The sequence below is a fragment of the Molossus molossus genome, unplaced genomic scaffold, assembly GCF_014108415.1.
Source record: "Molossus molossus isolate mMolMol1 unplaced genomic scaffold, mMolMol1.p scaffold_m16_p_13, whole genome shotgun sequence".
NCBI lineage: Eukaryota > Metazoa > Chordata > Mammalia > Chiroptera > Molossidae > Molossus > Molossus molossus.
Window position 1 is genome coordinate 34,351,033 of NW_023425348.1, and position 19,040 is coordinate 34,370,072.

Genomic DNA, 19,040 nt, shown 5'->3' on the forward strand with positions numbered 1-19,040 from the left:
TAGCTGGCGGAGGAAGGGAGAGAAGGGGAGGGAAGAGAAGACCCAGAAATTGTGCACGAGCCCTGCTCGCAATCCATTGGCCAGAACTTTGTCATGCGGCTGCAAGGGAAGCCTGGAACTAGAGTCTGTCAGTTGGGTGACCCTGTACTAAAGCAGCTAAGTGAATACATTATTGTAGAAGAGGGGGCAGCATAGATTGGAAGAAAAACTAGTAGCCACTGTCATAGTCACACAAGTTTTATTATAAGACTTGCTAATTTCTTGAACTCTTTTCTAATCAAAGACTTTAATATCCTACCATGTCACATACTGTAAGCTGAGATCGGACATCTCCTGAAAAAAAATTACAGTTTTATTTTATTTTATTTTTTTATCCTCACCTGAGCACATGTTTGCATTTATCTTCAGATAGAGCGGGAGGGAGAGAGGGAGGAAGAGAGAGAGAGAAACATCAACGTGAGAGAGAAACATTGACTGGGTGCCACCCACACGACCCCGACCGGGGCCGGGGACAAACTGCAACCGAGGTACATGCCGTTAGCGGGAACCAAACCCGGGTCTCTCTGGTCCGTGGGCCGACACTCTAACTGCTGAGCCAAACCAGCCAGGGCAAAAAATTACAGTTTTAAATGGAAATATTATAAAGAAATTAAATACTAAAAAGTGTCAAAGCTTTAAAAATGAACAACAGGCGAGTCCAAACTGCTAATGCTCAGCAAATATTACAAGACATGTTGAAAGTATGTACACACTTTCTCACCAGATTTTAGGCCCAGCTATATTCGACATCGGCATTTTTACATAAATAGCACAAAATCACAAAGACACCTTTTAAGTGGCTAGAGAAAATGACTGAGGCAAAATGAAATGTAGCAAAAGAACATCAAAGATCTGAAACGAAGGGCACACTTGCCCCAGAACCTCATGAGCCTGATCGGTGCTTGAAGGTGAAAATGCCCGCTGGCCTCAGGTGGTCAGAGAGAGGGGACTCCAGCCTAGTTCATTTTCATTCCTCTTAGGAGGGAACTGTGGCAAGGCCTTGCCTATTTTTATAGCTGAGACTGTACAAAAAGATGGCCCTAACCCAAGAAGGCAGGAGGTCAGCGAGCTGAGCACAGGACTCGAGGAAGGAAATGCTGACCAAACCTTTTATTGAGAATCTGTGAGGCTATCTGAGTAGCCAATCTCTTTCAAACACGTTTTATCTACTGGAAATCTGAAAACATTTCTGTGTGAAGACTCCTTAAAAGTACCTTGAAGGTTTTTTTTTTTTTTTTTAGCACTTACTCAGATCCTAAGAACAGAATGGCCTAAAATATAAGGAACCCAAAGAGTCCTGGTTAAAAATAAGCAGCGTTTCTGGGAACTTGAGCCTCACAAAGTCACAGGAATGGGAAATGGAAATTCTTAATGGAGTTCAAGTCACTAATATTTAGAAAGCCTCTATTGCTGGAGGGCACATTTCCTTGAGTCTGGGGCAAAAGCCAGTTTTATTCCAAGAAAAATACAGAGAACTGTTGTGTTGAGATCTAGTAAAACAAGCGAGGATAGAGTAGGCCTTTAACAAACAGCCTTTTATTGCCACAGAATTCCCCAGGCCTCCTCCGTCCCTGAATGGCTCTAGTGTCTGACTAGGGGACTCAAAAAGAAATAAAAATGTTACCACTGACCCACAGTGCCGTGGGCCCTCCCTCCCCAACACTCTTAAGACTTTTGGGACTGGGTTTACTACTTGTCCCGACAGCCCGACCTAGATCCCCAGATCAGGGTCTGGCTTCGTGGAGCCCTCACACCAGGTGGCGGCTGAGTACTCTCCCCAGCCACCCAGGATGGAGCCAGCTCCTGAATACATGCAGGGCCCAGCTGGATCAGAGACCAGCTGACGCCTCTCAGCACGTGCTCCACCGGACACAGGCGCTCAGTAAGCCTTCACGTGAATGCACCGCCAAAGCCACCGGCATCTCGGGCCTTCCTTCCGGAGATTACCGTTAAATGTCAGGCATCATTTCAACGACCACATAGCAATATCTACCATGGGCTGATTACATGCACTCTCTCCAGCCCTTAATATAATCCTGCAATATGGGAAATTCAGTCCATGTAATACAGGTGAGAAAACCAGGCTTGAAAGCTGGTAAGTGACTGTGCAGGAATTGAGGCTGCCAGCCCGAGGTGTTCTCCCAGTCCCTGTACCCTCCTTAATTTCTTCAAACCTATCTAATTCCTGGGTCAACAAGCGATTTCCCAGCCTGAGGATAAAGCGGCTCACACCCAGTCTCTCCCCCCAAATCTTGAATAACACCATCTAAAACTCAGGTGCTTGGTTACTCTGAGAACTGAAACCTACATAAAATCCCCCTCAACTCATCCTAAATTTCTTTGCTAAAACTACAGGGTGAGCCAAAACAATGTATACACACACTTATATAAATTCCAATGGGTTAAATCTGAAAAGAAACATAAATTGAGCTATCAGTTGTTAAGTGAGTATATATTTTGGGGGGACAGCCTATATTATTAAAGGAGCTAAAAAATAGAATATTGTGAGTTAGACCACCAATCCCACTGGGAATATTTCATCCTGACTTCTCCCATTTTCGTTGCTTCCTTCTCTGCGGTTGGTATCGAAGATGGAAAGCAGGTTTAACCAGCCCTGACCCATCAGGTTCTCATACTGGACTGTGAGCATCTTTTTTTTTTTGGTACGTGCCCCTAGCAGGAACTGAACCCGGGACTCTCTGGTCCGCAGGCCGACACTTCAAGCACTGAGCCAAACCTGCTAGAGGTGGACTGTGAGCATATTGAGGAAAGAAGCAGTTTTATTTTGCCTCCCTAATGCCTCACACATACTTCATTGAATCAGTCACTGATAGGAAGGTCATGGTGGTACACTCTATTGAGACTTGCTTTGTAATTCAGTCGTCTGACAAAGCTACCCCTCCAAGCTGTTTAGAATCTGGGTTGTTAAAAAAAAAAAAAAACCCTGCATATTTGTTTTAGAGATACTGCTGCTTTGCAAATTCTAAACACAAGAAATGATATTAACAGAAGGAAAGAACATTCTTCCCCTTTCTTTTTCAAAGGAGGCCTTTTCAATTCTGACATCTTCTTGGCAGCAAATAAGACCTTTAGTCACTTGATAGTTTCTTCGGAATAAAATTCATATTGTGAAGGAGAAATGCCACAACTAACAAATTAATGCTGGAATCTTACCATGTGAGGCCTGGCTTGCTTTAATCATCTCATGGTCTGGACTTTCCAAGTGTGAGAGAAAAACAATGTCAGTTTCTGCTGACCTACTGAATCCAGTGGGCTGTCCCATGGCCTTTGTTGGTTCCTGGGAGCTCTGTGATTGGCCCAGTGAAAAGTCAGTAAGTTTTCCCCCCTATCTGTTGAAAATAAAGATAAATCTTATTTACGAAAAGTTTACATTTCTCTTTTAAAATGAAAATTGACAAAACCACTCCATATTGTTATTCCAAGGACATTTCTGTTCCTGTTGACCTTTGAAAAACTGCCCCAACAGAGTGTTCTGCCTTCCTGTCAGGAAACACCCTTTCTTCTGTGCACACTACAAGACACAGACATGACCTTTTAACCTTACGGAATGGATTGGGATATGAGTGTTTGTGGGACGTTTTTGGGGGAAAACTTTTTTGACGTATAAACTACATCAGTCAGATACACAAATGTTAAGTGTCCTGCTTGAGGAGTGTTTACAAAGTGAACTCCATGTTGTCATTCAGATCAAGATGTGGAATTTGAGAGGGACTATATCTGCTAAAAAAGGGCTCCTCGTGGGCACATTTATAACTAGAGTCTAGCAGTCATTGCTCACAGAGGCTTGTCACATGGTGCATTTCAGGAAAAAGCTGTGGACTGAGCTGTCAGCCTCCTGCACTGTTTCTCAGCCAACCCTGATAAGGGAGCTCCTGGTATAGTCTTTCAACCAATAGTACTGAGACCTGTCCTGTCCAGTTGGAACTGCCACCTATACCCTCATTTGCATCTCTACTGAGCAATCAGAATGGCTCCATAACAACCAACCAGAACTCAAGAAGCCAACCAATCTGGGCAGTGCTATTGGGACCAATCAGACTGCATTCCTTATTTGCATAAAAGTGGGCAATCAGGAACTAGGGTGTGACCTTTCTCTGTAGAAGGCTGCCTACCCTAGGTCTCCTCAGAGAGGAATTTTGGTTTTCCTGGGAGGCTGTTTCCCCGTTTTGTACACTGTTGACCTGAATAAAGTTTTTTCTTTTATCACACCCTGGATTGGGGATTTGTGTTGGCATGAGATTGGTGTCAGAGACCTTTTGTTGACAAAGATGACCAGAAAACTCCTTTATGTAGCATCTTAGTCATTCCCACCACAAAGGTAGCAGTTATTCTGACTTCTATCACCAAAATTCGTATGCTTGTTCTGGAATCATACCATATGTGCTCTTTTGTGTCTTTTTTCTTTCAATATTATGTCCATAAGATTGATCTATATAGCCACGTTTGTTAGTTTATTCTTTTTTATTGCTAAATAGTATTCCATTGTATGAATATAGCACAATTTATTTACATATTCTACTGCTGATAGTCATTTGGGTAGTTTAAAGTTTGGGTATTATCAGTAAGGTTGTTAGGAACATTCTTTTTTATTTTATTTAATTTTTGTTAATCCTCACCCAAGGATACTTTTCCATTGATTATTAGATATGGAAAAGTATCCTTGGGTGGAAGGGAAGGAGGGAGGGAAGGAGAGAGAGAGAGACATTGATGTGAGAGAGACACATCAATGCAACCCAGGTACATGCCCTTGACTGGGAATAAAACCCGAGACCCTTTGGTCTCCAGGCTAATGCTCTTAACTGCAAAGCCAAAGCAGCCAAGGCTTCTGGTAAATATATATATGTGTGTGTGTGTATATATATATATATATATATATATATATATATATATATATCATGCAGTATTTATTAAATATGTATATTTATACATATTTCAAGTGTTTGTAACAATTTATGCTCCCATCAACAATTATATGAGAATTCAAGTTGCTCTGTATCTTTGTCAATACTTACTATTTTCAACTTTTTAATTTTAGACATTATATTGGGTGTATACTGGTGTTTCATGGTTTTAACTTGCTTTTCCCTGATGAGCAATAATGTTGATCTCCTTTTTATATTTATTAATCATTTGTCTTTTTTTTTTTTTAACTGATTTGTAAAAGTTCTTTATATGATGTATTTTGTTAGATATATGCATCAGAAATATAGTTTCCCAATATGTGGCTTGCCTTTTGACTCTCTTAATGGTGTCTTAAAATAAAAAGAGGATTATTTTTTTATCCTCACCCAAGGATATGTTTATTGATTTGAGAGAGAGAGAGAGAGAAACATTTATGTGAGAAAAATATTGATCAGCCTCCTGTACATGCCCTGGGGATCAAATCCACAACCTAGATATGTGCCCTGACCAGGAATTGAACCCAAAACCTTTTGGGTGTACAGGGCAATGTTCCAACCAGGGCAAGAGATCTTAATTTTAATAAAATCCAATTTATCACTCTTTCATGGTTAGTGATTTTATGGCATTTTCCCCCCCAGGGAGCTGAGTGACTTAGAGAGCAGGGGGCTTGATGCACTGTGTAAAACACTGTTAAATCCACATTTACCCACATACCAGATGTAGTTTTTATTTCTCCTCCCTCTTTTCCCCTCTTCACCTGGACCCTGCCCCCCCCCCCCCCAGCCCTAACCACATTGTTTTCTGTGTCTATGGGCTGTGCCATCAATTTATTTCATTTATTAGATTCCACATATAAATAAGATCATATGGTATTTGTCTTTCTTTGACTGGCTTATTTTGCTTAACATTATAATCACCAGATCCATCCATGCTGTCTCAAAGGGTAAGATATACTACTTCTTCTTCTTCTTCTTCTTTTTTTTTACAGCTGCATAGTATTCCATTATGTAAATGTACCACAGCTTTTCTCATTGTGATTTTGAATTTTCATCTCTCTGATGATTAGTGATGTTGAGCATTTTTTTATATGTCTATCAGCCATCTGTATGTCCTCTTTGGAGAAATGTCTGTTCAGGTCTTTTGCCCATTTTTAATTGGATTGTCTTCTTGGTGTTGAGTTGTATAAGTTTAAAAAAAGAAATTTTTTTTTTTCCCTTACTGATTGTAGAGAGAAAGGAAAGGAGAAGGAGGGAGAGAGAGAGAGAGACATCAATGAGAGAGAACATTGATTGGCTGCCCCCTGCATGCCCCCTACTGGGGTTTTGGCTCACAACCTGGGCATGTGCCCTGACTGGGAATCTTGATGCATGGGTCAATGCTCAGTCACTGAGCCATACCAGCCAGGCTAGTACACCATCTTGACCGAGCTTTGCCTGTATTTTTTTCTTGTAATGACTTAATAAGATTTTGTATTAGAATTTTATTGACTTCATAGAGCACTTTAGAAGTGTTTCTTGCCCTGATGGGTTTGGCTCAGCGGTTGGAGCATCAGCCTGCGGACCAGAGAGAAGTGTTTCTTTTTTCCCGTTGTTTGAAAGAGTTTTTGTATGTTAGCTATTATATCTTCTTTAAATGTTTAGAAAATTCATGAATGAGGCAAGCCATCTGGGTTTGAAATTTTCCTTGTGGGAAAAATTAAAGTACAGATTTGATTTTTAAAAGATATTTAGGACTATTTAGAATTTTTATTTTCTCCTGTTTTTAGAAATGTTTCCATTTAATCTAAGTTACCAAATTTATTGGGAAAGTTTTTCCCCCTATAATTTCTTCTTATCATCTTTTTTTTTATCCTCACCTGAGGCTATTTTTTCCATTTTTGTTCAGTTAGAGTGGGAGGAAGAGAGAGAGAGAGAGAGAGAGAGAGAGAGAGGAGAGAGAGAGAGAGAGAAACATCGACATGAAAGGGACACATCAAATGGCTGTTTCCCGCACGACCCCAACCAGGGCCAGGGATGAATCACAACTGAGGTACAATCACTTGACCAGAATTGAACCTGCCACTCATTGGTCCGCAGGCTGACGCTCTAACCACTGAGCCAAGCCAGCCAGGGATCTTCTTATTATCTTTTTAACACTGTCTATAAAAAAATGTAGCGATGTTTTCTTTTTCGTTTTCTCTTTTTTTGGTTAGTCTTACTAGGGGTTAACAATTTTATTTATTTTTTTATCCTCACCCAAGAAAAAAAATTTTTTTTTTGCTATTTTGTTCAGATAGAGTGGGAGGGAGAGAGAGAGAGAGAGAAACATCGATGTGAAAGGGACACATCGAGTGGCAACCAGGGCCAGGGAAAAACTGCAGCTGAGGTAGGGAACCAAACCTGGGTCTCTCCAGACCGCAGGCCAATGCTCTAACCTCTGAGCCAAACCAGCCAGGGCAGGGGTTGACAATTTTAATTAACCCTTTAAGAAACCACCTTTTGGATTTGCTGATGTTCTCTTTCATAGGTCAGCTTTCTATTTAATTGTTTTTTTCCCTCATTGTTTCTTTTATTCTATTTTCCTTAGGTTTATTTGTGCTGTTTTTATCTAAATTTTTTTGATAAAATTTAGATCGAATTTTCAACCCTTCTTGTTTTTAATACATGAACTTAGTGTTAAGTTTTCCTTTAAGCACCACTTTAGCTGGATCCCACAGGTTTTGACATGTCATATTTTTTATTATCACTTTAAAATATAATTTTTAAATGATTTTTTTTTCTTTCACCCATGGGTTTTTTAGAAGTGTCTTGCTTAGTTTCAATTACTATTATTATTATTTTTTGTACTCTGGCCAGAGAACTGTGTTCTATACATTTCAATTTTATGAATATTTGTTATGATTTGCTTTATGGCTCAGGATATGGTCTAGTTTTATAAATGCTTCATGTGCACTTGAAAATAATGTGTAGTCTACAGTTGTTCAACTTTTTATATCCTTAATGATTTTTAAATCTGATAGATCTAGCAGTTATTGAGAAAGATGTGGTAAGATCTTTAAGTCTGATTGTGAATGTGTCTATTTTCTTTGTTTATTGTGGTAAAATATACATAAGGTTTGCCATAGTGTTTTTTAGTTTGGTAAATTTTGCTTTATATGTTTAATATTTTTTTTCTTTATTGATTTTAGAGAGAGAGGAAAGGAGAGGGCGAGAGAGATAGAAACATCAATGAGAGAGAACAATGATTGGTCACCTCCTGCATGACCCCCACTGGGGATTGGGCCCACAACCTGGGCATGTGCCCTGACCAGGAATATTCAAACCAGCAACATCTTGGTGCACGGGTCGACACTCAACCAGTGAGCTATGCTGGCTGGGCACTTTATATATTTTTAGATCATGCTTATTAGTACAAATAAATTTAGGATTGTTATATCATTCTGATAGATTTATTTATAATTAGGAAATGCTTCTTTTAATTTTCTCTTACCAATTCTTATTTTAACATCTATGCTGTCTAATAGTTAATCACACCACCTTCTTTTTTGTTAATGTTTGCAATGGTGTATTAACTTTCGATCTATGTGTGGCCTTATATTTATAAGGTGTTTCTTGTAGAAAGCTTTATAAGTAGATCTTGCCTTTAAATGAAATGCTGATGTCAATCAAATTCAGGCCCAGTCACAGTTGCCTTTGCTTGGAGTACCCATAAAAGGGAAGTGGTAATGGCCTTGGACAGGAACTCGGCAGTTTAGACCTGATATAGCTGATGGAAGAAGGATCTCCCTATTTGTGGAATATTTTGATACTACAAATTACCACCCTACAATTTATTTGTGAAATGTTTCATTATAAACGGTGTAAGGTTAAAGAAGACCAGGCTTGAACTGCGGAATGGCTACCATTTAGCACTCTCTAAGGGAAAGATGTGTATGTCATCAGTGCTATGTAAACCTCTAAATTTTTCGTAGGAAAATTTCTAACTGAACGATTTCATATTGGAATCATAGATTAATCAGGGAATTTTTAAGTGGAAAGGAACCTCAGAGACCATCTTGGGTCACTGTCATGCTTCTGATTACTTGAATATAAAAATATAACTTGTACTTTTGTTTTGTCACTCGTGCCTTGTAGGTAAATAGATAGCTGAACTTTTTATTTTTTTTAATAGTATCATTTTTTTTTATTAATTTGTTTCTGTTACAGATGTTTCTCCTTTTTTCCCTATTGACACCCTCCTCCCCATCCCCCCCGCCCCATCCCCAGCTTTGTTGTCCATGTCCATTGGTCATGCATACACGCATATAAGTTCTGTGGTTTATCTCTCCCCACCTCAACCCCCTTCCTCTGAGGCTTGTCAGTCTGTACTCCACCTCTATATCTCTGGGTAAATTTTGTTCATCAGTTTGTGTAGATCATTATATTCCACAAATAAGTGAGATCATGTGATATTTGTCTTTCTCTGCTTGGCTTGTTTCGCTTAGCATAATACTCTCCAGGTCCTTCCATGCCATCTCAAAGGATAAGAGATCTTTCTTTCTTACAGCTGCATAGTACTCCATTGTGTACATGTACCACAGCTTTTTTATCCACTCATCTACTGATGGACACTTGGGTTGTTTCCAGATCTTAGCTATTGTAAATAGTGCTGCTATGAACATGGGGGTACATATATTCTTTCTGATTGGTGCTTCAGGTTTCTTAGGGTATATTCTTAGAAGTGGGATCACTGGGTCAAATGGCAGTTCAATTTTTAATTTTTTGAGGTAACACCATAGTGTTTTCCATAGTGGCTGCACCAGTCTGCATTCCCACCAGCAGTGCACTACAGTCCCCTTTTCTCCACACCCTCGCCAACACTTGTTTGATGATTTGTTGATGGCGGCCATTCTGACAGGTGTGAGGTGATAACTCATTGTTGTTTTTGAACTTCTATTTTAAATGTGATTATGAACTTTAGGAATAACTTGTTTAAAAATGGACCGAAGTATAAATAAAATGAGCAACTGATATATTTCAGTTCCCAAAGACAATTTATAAGGAAAAGTTGTTTTTACTTTACAGCTTTCAGTCTTAGAGAAAATACTTCACCATTTTATATGTGATGTGGCTTTCTGGGCGTGTGACATCTTCATAGAATTTGACTGGAACTTCCTTCTCTTGAAAATGAATCGGCATTTTCTTGCTGTCCACACGCATGAGCTTCACTTGCAGGGGGCCCAAGTTTACATAATCCTGTGGTGAACAGATACAGAAGAGGATAAGAGAGGTTATTCAGCAGATTACCAGCTTCAACAGGTATGGTTTCCTTTATCTGAGCGATTTCATTGCCCTCCTCTTTGCCTGAATGCTGTGCAACGTGTGGAATATGAGAGCTACTAAAAACACAAACCACTCCATAAACTTGTATACCCAGTGGGGCGTGGTGGGAAGGATCCCCCAAAGGGCAGCCAGCAGGTCTGGCAGGCTTGTCTTTCAGGGGGTTGAGTGGCGGGCACCAGCTGGAGTGGGGAGATATATTCTCTGCAAGCCCTTTAATTGGTAAAGGAAAGTGTTGGCTCTATGTAGGATATAACCACAGCAGAGTTTTCTATATAGTTCCAGAACAAAGGGAAACATATGCAAACATCCCTTTGACTATTAATATTCTAACACGGAGCAAGTTCTGTATAAATTTTGTATTTTTCATTGGACCTTTAGCTACTGTATAAATAAAACTTACCATATTCTACCAGACTAACTATAGTTTAAGATATCAACAAGTGAAATTAAAAGTCTGATTTATATGAAATCCCACAGCCACCCCAAACAGCTTAGGCCCTACCTAACGTGTCTTCCTCTCAGGAGCCTTCCCAAGTCATAATCTTTTCTTCTGAATATTTTCAACATTTCAATAAACTTTTTCTGAGTTCCCACTATGTGCCAGGCTTCAAGTGTTGGGGCACAGAGATGAGCTCACAATACTGGTCAGAGAGACAGACACAGGTGGTATATTTCTCTTGCACAGTAATTAATGATTTTCTTATCTCTCTTCTATTAGCATGTGAGCAACTTGAGTGTAGTGCCTGACATATAGTCATCTTTGAGACCTCATTTCTTCCTGTTTACCCCCTTAAATTTCCAAACATCTATCAAGCACATGGAATGTCGTGGGGGTCTCAATAAACATTTATTAGAATTTAGGAATATCAAAGAATAAAAAAGGAAATCGTTTTATTACTCAAAAATGCATATAACTGTATTTAGTTTTTAAAACATAATTATAGAACTATAACAAATGTAAGAGAGGAGAAAAGCAAATTGAGAGACATCTAACACGTATTTCAGAATCCTAATACACTGTGTTAGTCTGCTCAAGGTGTCATAACAAAATACCATAGACTAAGTGGCTTAGACAACAGAAATCCCTTTCTCACAGTTTTGGAGGCTAGAAAGTTCAAGACTAGGGGCCGGCGTGATTGAGTTCTGGGGTGAGCTCTCCTGGCTTGCAGATGACTCCTTCTCGCTGTGTCCTCTCAAGGGAGAGTCTACTCTTATAAGGGCCACAGTCCTATCAGATTAGGACCCCATCTTATTGACCTCATTTAACCTTAATGATCTCCTAAAAACCCTATCTACAAATATAGTTACATTAGGTGTTAGGACTTCAACATATGAATGCAGGTGGGCAGGAAGACATAATTCAGCACACGGCATGCACAGTGCCATCTTTACCACATCCGACACTTCCATGGTAAGTGAGAAGGTCTTTCATTCAACCAAAGTATCCAGTTTTGGAATTTTAGAGGCAATTGTCCACTTGAGGTCATCATAACATACTAGGTGTCATGCTTCCAAGATACTCATGGGGGTGTTTGAATGCTAAAGGGACTAGACCTTTAGTCTTTAAACTATCACTTGATGGTAGCAGGACTGAGTCATAGTTAGTTAAAATAATTTTTGTTGATTTATTCAGTTTCTTCCGCTTTCTTTTAAAAAAATATTTTTATTGAATTTTTTAGAGAAAGAGGAAGGGAGAGAGAGCTAGAAACCTCAATGTGAGAGAGAAACATCAACTGGCTGCCTCCTGCACACCCCCTCCTGGGGATGGAGCCCGCAACCTGGGCATGTGCCCTGATGGGGAATCCAACCAGGACCTCTCAGTCCTTGGGAGGATGCTCAATCCACTGAGCAACACTGAGCTCTTCTGCTTTCTTATATCACTCTTTTTCCAATAAGAATTTAAGTTCTAGGAGAACTTTTTAAGTTATTGGTAGTACCAAGAAAGAAAATAGCAAGGGGTCAGTGTGGGAGTAATTGGAATGTACCAAAAGGTTTTAAGAGAAAAAGGCACGAATACTCCAGGTTCCATCCAGTGGTTTATATGGCAGTTTGTACTTTCCAAAGACAGCCATACTAATATCCTATCCCACAAGCTTTTCTGACAATGTGATGCCAACCTTCCTCTTTCAAGATGTATGAGCTACATTTCCTCCTCTTGGGTGGAACTTTATAACTACATCAACCAATAGATTATGAGGGAAGGCTGTCATGCAAAACATTGCTGTTTTCTTCTTCATCTCTGGGATTGCTTGCTCTTGGAGAAGGCAGACACCATCAGAAAGGGGCAATAAAAGCACCTTGCAGAGAGGCCCATGTGAAGAGGAACTGAGGCCCCCAGCTTCGCCAGCATCAACCTGCCAGTCATGTGAGTGCTGAGCTGCCCTGGAAATGGGTCCTCCCCCCCATCAGGCTTTCTGATGACTGCAGCTCCAGCCACTAGATGACAGCAACTGGGAGTCCAAGTGAGGACTGTCCAGTGGAGTCTATCCCTATCTCCTAACCAACAGAAGCTCTAAAAGAAAATAAGTGATTATTATTATAAGCCACTAAGTCTCGGGGTAATTTGTTATGTAGCATTAGATGATGGAGATGGTGTACTAGCAATGGAGGTCTATAAATGAATATAGGTAGCAAATTGGGCAAGGGTAGGGGTAAAAATAGTATCTGAAAGGATGTGAATGGTGGGCAAATTTTACTAATAATCACAAATAGAATTTTTCAACATCTACATTTTAGTATAATTTTCTCCATTAATAAAACAGCATGATCTTAGCTGTCAAAATTGTTTACTTAATCTTACCTTGAAATCCTGCTCATCCTCATAGAGTAAGTATTTCATATCAGAGGCCCCAAACTCTGTACATGAGGTCTTGTCATCTGTCTTCAGATGCTGGTCAGAGCTGATGCTGTCTTCATGACTAAGATGTGAAGCGCTGATCTCAACTGATGAGCTCATCTTGTCTGTACTTTTTACTTTTATGGGTTCCAATTTTGACTTTTCTGGGATGAATGAAAAGAAATTAATTATGTATATATTTTGGACAGATAAAAATAAAAATACAATACATATTTTGTCACATTTTAAATGTGAGAGAGCTTTGAGAATCTCCTGGAGGAGATGGATTTGAGAATTAGGAATGTGGGATCCAGTTACTAAAGTGAGAATGAGTGACCTCATTCTCAGAAACTCTGTCCACACTCTGTTCCCTTCTGTTTGCAGTAAGTTACAGTGATCACGGGGAAGCTTTGTGTGTGTTGGTATTTCAGTTGTTTGGCTAAATCGGAAACCACGCCAGTGTAGAAAACACACTCTCCCTTTCCAACAGCATCTATTTAATTCCCTGCGAGACATGGTGACTTTGATTCGAGAAGAAGACTGGGGAAAGGAGATGGGTTAGGACAGGTGCTACAAGAAGAGGAGTTGGAGGAGTTGGCATGCATCGACACCCAAATCGCTCCTGGATATGAGGTGCCTAACTATAACAGATGCTCAACAAGCATTACTTTAAAAAAATATCACCATTACAATAAATAATACCTGTATATGTTTCTGGCAACTCCACAGGCATATCTTCAGGTAGCCCTTGCTGTCCAGCAGCTTGGGTAAGATACAGTCGCCTAAAAGAACAAATAAGAAAAGCAGTCTGTCAGCCAACAAATACCGTCAGCCACCTGCTCACTACTGTCTGTCTCTCTTCTTGATGCTAGAGATACATAGATGAAAATGAGTTTCTACCCTTGAGCAGTGTAAGGCCCTGTGCGGGCAGGCAGGCTTACGTGATGGTCTGTACCATGACGGGTAGTTGGCACAGTGTGAGAAGTGCTGTGCAGAGAGAAGCATCCGATTTAGTGTTAGGGGGTAAGGGGTGGTTTCCAGGAGGACATAAAACCTGAGCTGTGTCTTGAAGAACAAGGGGCTATTTGCCAGGGAAGAACTTGGGGTAGAGGAAGGACATTTCATGGTCAGGGACTTTCACACTGAAAGTCCCAGAAATGAGAGTGAGCATGACACCAATTAGTGGTCCAGGTGAGAAATGACAGTGGCCTGAATGGGGTGGTTTTAAAATAAAAAGAGGAAGAGCGAGCAGTAGGAAGCGAGCTGGCATGCGGGCTCCGGCCTGCAGAGCGGCTGTCTCAGCTGTACGCCGGGAGCTCTGCCTGCCACGCGGCTCCGCACAAGCACGCCCCCTGCAGGCTCCCTGGCTTCCATCAGGAAAGATGTGCCCTGGAAGCTCCGCAAGGCCTTTCCATCAGGTTTGCTGGAAGGCAGCAGGATGCAGCTGGACCCCTGAAGGTCTGCAAACAACTCTCATGCTGAGCGGCTCAGCAACCAATATGAACGCCCTGGCTTACACCCTGTCAGTTATTTAAAGAACATGATTCAAGTGTTATTCAGAATGCTAAGGCTCTGGAATATAATGTAACTACATACAATGTTTATATCTGTAAAACCTTCTTAAGACCTACCTTAGTACAGGTTAGTCTCATACGTAGCTCTGGTCTACCGGCAGACATATCCGAGGCCATAGAATTCTCTTCTCTTCTGGTTTTACCATTTTGAATAATTAAGCTCTTACCAAATGCCATAACCTTCATAAATCTGGTTTCTCTCTTAATCATTAATTTAAAAAAAAATTGTTTTTTCTTTATTGATATTAGAAAGAGAGAAAGGGAGAGGGAGAGAGAGATAGAAATATTGATGAGAGAGAACATCGATATTGGCTGCCTCCTGCATGCCCCCCACTGGGGATCAGGCCCACAACCTGGGCATGTGCCCTGACCGGGAATCGAACCAGCGACCTCCTGGTGCATGGGTCTATGCTCAACCACTGAGCCACACCAGCTGAGCTTAATCATTAATTTATTGTCACTTTTATATGGCCAGCAACACTTGTTATTTAATGATAGAGAACGTATTTTAAAGAGTGTTATTACAGGAGTCAGTGCTCGAATTGTAGGCATTAGTCCTTTAGCCTCAATCCCGTGGCACTTGAGTCCCTGGGCAGTCACCTCTGGCTGGCATTCACCTCATCTCATGTAGCAAATACTATGACCTTTTATGTGAGTTGTGAAGGGGAAAAGTTGGGGGAGCTCAGGATGGGAAATGTACTAACTATTAGCTAGAATGCCCCATTCTTCATCCAAATGAGAAAAGAGAACTTTTTATATGTCCACTGAGGACCGTTAATGTCTCTTTCTCAGCACCCTGCTAGTATTACACAGGACTAAATTCTCAGCAAAAGAGGTGGAAGGGCAGTAACTATGAGATATACAATGTGTATTATATTTCTTTGACTTGAAAATGGGTACCGTAACAGCTCCTGAGTATATTTAAAATTTTCTTTTGGATAAGAAGTGTAATAGATAATCAAGGGTTTACACATTCCTCTGTTTCTTTATGGAGATTTTCCTAAAATGTCCTAAAAAGTGGCCGCAAGGAGCTTACAAGCCAGCGAGGAAGCAGACGTTAAATAAGTAGTCAGTGAAGATACTGCTAGGGCACACATCCTGGGCACCTAACCCAGTTCTGATAGACGTCTCCATGCTGCTTCTTTTTGCTTGGACAGATTTTGATTTGATCTCTCCCAATTCTGAAGCAGGACTCCTGTCTCCCACCAGAGAAAACCACCCTGCAGAGCACTGATGAACAAAGTGGATTCGACTGAAGATTTTTGTGGGCGAGAGAGGAAGTGAGATTGCATATGACACAGCAAACACCTCAATGAAAACCCCCATCAGAAGTTTCTGATCTTTCTGACCTTGCCAGTTTTCTCTGGCCAGGGAAAGAACTCCCCTGTTATAATTAGCACTTCACATTCTCGTCAGGACCAAATCAGCCCAGACTGGGCTGCCCGAAGCAGGAAGTGGGGTTGGCAGTTTGCAGGATAGCTTTTCTAAGGTTTGGCGTATTCAGAAAAGAGGACAGTGGACAGCAGGTAGGGCAGTGGTTAGAAGCCACAACACCAGCAACAGCTGGCAGAGACTAGACATGGTTACAAGGAAGGGGCCAGTAAGGGCAGGGAGCAGGGAGCAGAGGCCTGCAGGAGTGTGGAGCTGGAGACCTGCTCGTAGAGAGGAGGGCAGGCAGCAGAGCGCACTGCCTGCTGGGGGCCAGGGAGCCCCACCTCCTAGGGGCCCTCGGGGAGCCCACCATTCAACCAATTCATTTAGTTTAACTGTCTACACCATTTACAAGGTAGTTCCCTCTCGGGGCAGCACACATACATTGTGGAAGGGAGGCAGGCGGCCTTTCTCTATCCTGCCCCACCCAGCTCTCACCCTATGAAGCAACTGCACTATCTCCCAGTTTCTCCCACTCTGTCTCCTGACACCCATCTCTTAACCCACCAGACGCAAACCCCACAATTTTCTGCATCCACCCTTCTTGGAACAGAGGAAGTTTGTATACAACAAATACTTTATTATGGTGCAGATAGTACTTTTCTATGTTATACAAGCAACAGGAACTGCTGGAGTGGGAACGTTTTCCCGGCCCTTCCACTACGATGAACTTCTCTGCCTTCATTCCTAGACCCAGACACCCTCTCCCGTCTTGCACGTGTACACCTTACGTTCGTGGGATTTATTTCCCTCTCTCCCGAAACAGGCTACTATTTCGATTATTTCTTGTTTCTGCCCACTTGTCCAAATTATGAACGCTCCTTTGAATTTTAATTCCATCATATTCCAGGGCCTTGGTTTTCCATCAAGATTGGTATTTAAAGACTTCTTTGTCAGGTAAGAAAAAGATAACCTAAAATTCAAAGCCATGTACACATGTGGGTTTTTCTCTTGTGCAGAAATGGATGTGACTTTTTTTTTTTTTTTAATCCTCACCAGAGGATATTTTTCTATTTATCTTCAGATAGAGTGGGAGGAAGGGAGAGAGGGAGAGAGGGAGAGAGGGAGAGAGAGAGAGAGAGAGAGAGAGAGAGAGAGAGAGAGAGAGAATGGAACCTGGGACTCATTGGTCCGCAGGCTGGTGCTCTAACTGCTGATCCAATTGTCCAGGGCAATGTACCTTTGAATGCCAGACTATTTTCTCTGCCTAGAAAGTAGTTTCACTCTTTTTTTCTTTTTTTGCATTTATCTTCAGATAGAGCAGGAGAGGGAGAGGGGGAAAGAGAGAGAGAGAGAGAGAGAGAGAGAGAGAGAGAGAGAGAAACATCAATGTGAGAGAGACGCATTGACTGGTTGCCACCCACATGACCCCAACTGGGGCCGGGGACAAACTGCAACCGAGGTACGTGCCCTTAGCAGGAACTAAACCTGGGACTCTGGTCAATGGGCCGATGCTTTAACTGTTGAGCCAAACTGGCCAGGGCCTAATTTTTTTTAAAGGATTACAATGGCCGGCATGCCACATTTGCCCTCTTTTAAGCTCCAACACAAACTAAAGCCTTCAAAAAACCCTTTATTAAAGTAATAATCATAACAATAGCTAACTTTTTGTTTTTAAATCCTCACCCCAGGACATTTTTCTATTTATCTTCAGAGAGAGTGGAAGGGAGGGAGAGAGAGATACATGGGTATGAAAGGAAATCGAACCCAACTCTTGGGTCCATGGGCTGACACTCTAACCACTGAGCCAAACTGGCCAGGGCAGTACCTTCACTCTTTCCTTAACTATCAAAGGAAACAATTCTATTCCCGGAAGCCCAGAACACTTTCAGGAAGTTGCCACACAATGGATCACTCCCTCCTCTGTGCTAACTCTGTACCTCAGACATCTCTGTACTGTTTTGCATTTATTTTCATGCCTACATTCCCTGCTGCCCTGGAGGCTTTTGAAGGCCAGCAGTTGTGACATTCGTGGTAAGTGTCTGCTATTATGACTGCAGTATATTGCTAGAAAAGGCAAGTCAAAGTTTGCACTGTACCAACGGTCAACTATAATCATCATATACCTTCACCATGGCCATTTTGTGAGTTCCTTCCTTTTCAACTATTGCAATCTGGCTGGAGCATTAAATAATTAACTCATCTTTAAAAATAACTTTTACAGATACAAATGTTTACAAAATACATTCTAGATACATTAATATATTTCACCTGGGTATTTTGAGATCCACAAGTCTACAGTTGAAGAGTTGATCAATGAGCTCCAAATTTTCTTCTTCCAGTTTATGAATAACGTTTTCCAATATTTCGACTTCCTTCCTATGATTTGCAATCTGTTCTCAGAAGAAGAGAATAGATGGTTGGTACTTATTTAGTTCTACTTAGTCTTCAATTAGACATTCAACTCTTCAGAGTGCTTTTGCCTGAGAGGGATATCTATCCTGTATTATTTATGACTGGTTGGCTTCTCCTTCCTCTCTAACAAGGGATGGATGCGACTCTTCTCCAGGTAATTCGCAGAACTTGTTTGTAGGGTTAGGCAGTCATTACTGAATGGCAGGAGTTGGCCTTTCCTATTATTTCAAAACATCCAGGATTACAGATGAGGCTAGAGGCAGAGGTAAATAAGACTAACTAATTTATCATTATGGTATATTAATAGCTAAATGAGAATCTACATAAGGTTAATTACAAAAGCCCAGAAAACTAACACTACTGGAAAAACTAGTAAATTACGGCATTTAAAGAAAGAGAATCACAGGCCCGGAGCCCGTTCTATCAGCCTCTGTAACACAGTTTTCTTTTCTTCTAGTGCTGGGGTTGTTCTAAGAAATATCAGGTGGGTGAAATATTGTTCATTCAATTGTCTTGTATGCCTACTATGTGCCAGAAATGAAAGTGCACTTTGGGGAAAAGGAGCAACAAGACAAAATAGCC

At 41.1% G+C, this 19,040-nt stretch overlaps 1 protein-coding gene across 1 annotated transcript in view; it reads right to left on the bottom strand.

Annotated features, from left to right (window-relative positions):
* Nucleotides 1–10,013: 10,013 nt before the first annotated feature.
* CCDC83 (coiled-coil domain containing 83) overlaps nucleotides 10,014–19,040 on the bottom strand; it is a 45,166-nt gene continuing 36,139 nt past the window's right edge. The window contains exons 7-10 of the mRNA XM_036259082.1: nucleotides 18,315–18,436; nucleotides 13,801–13,880; nucleotides 13,063–13,262; nucleotides 10,014–10,175 (exon numbers count right to left, since the gene is read on the bottom strand). Of these exons, the coding sequence (XP_036114975.1) occupies nucleotides 10,014–10,175; nucleotides 13,063–13,262; nucleotides 13,801–13,880; nucleotides 18,315–18,436 (564 nt within the window). The remainder of the gene's footprint in view (nucleotides 10,176–13,062; nucleotides 13,263–13,800; nucleotides 13,881–18,314; nucleotides 18,437–19,040) is intronic.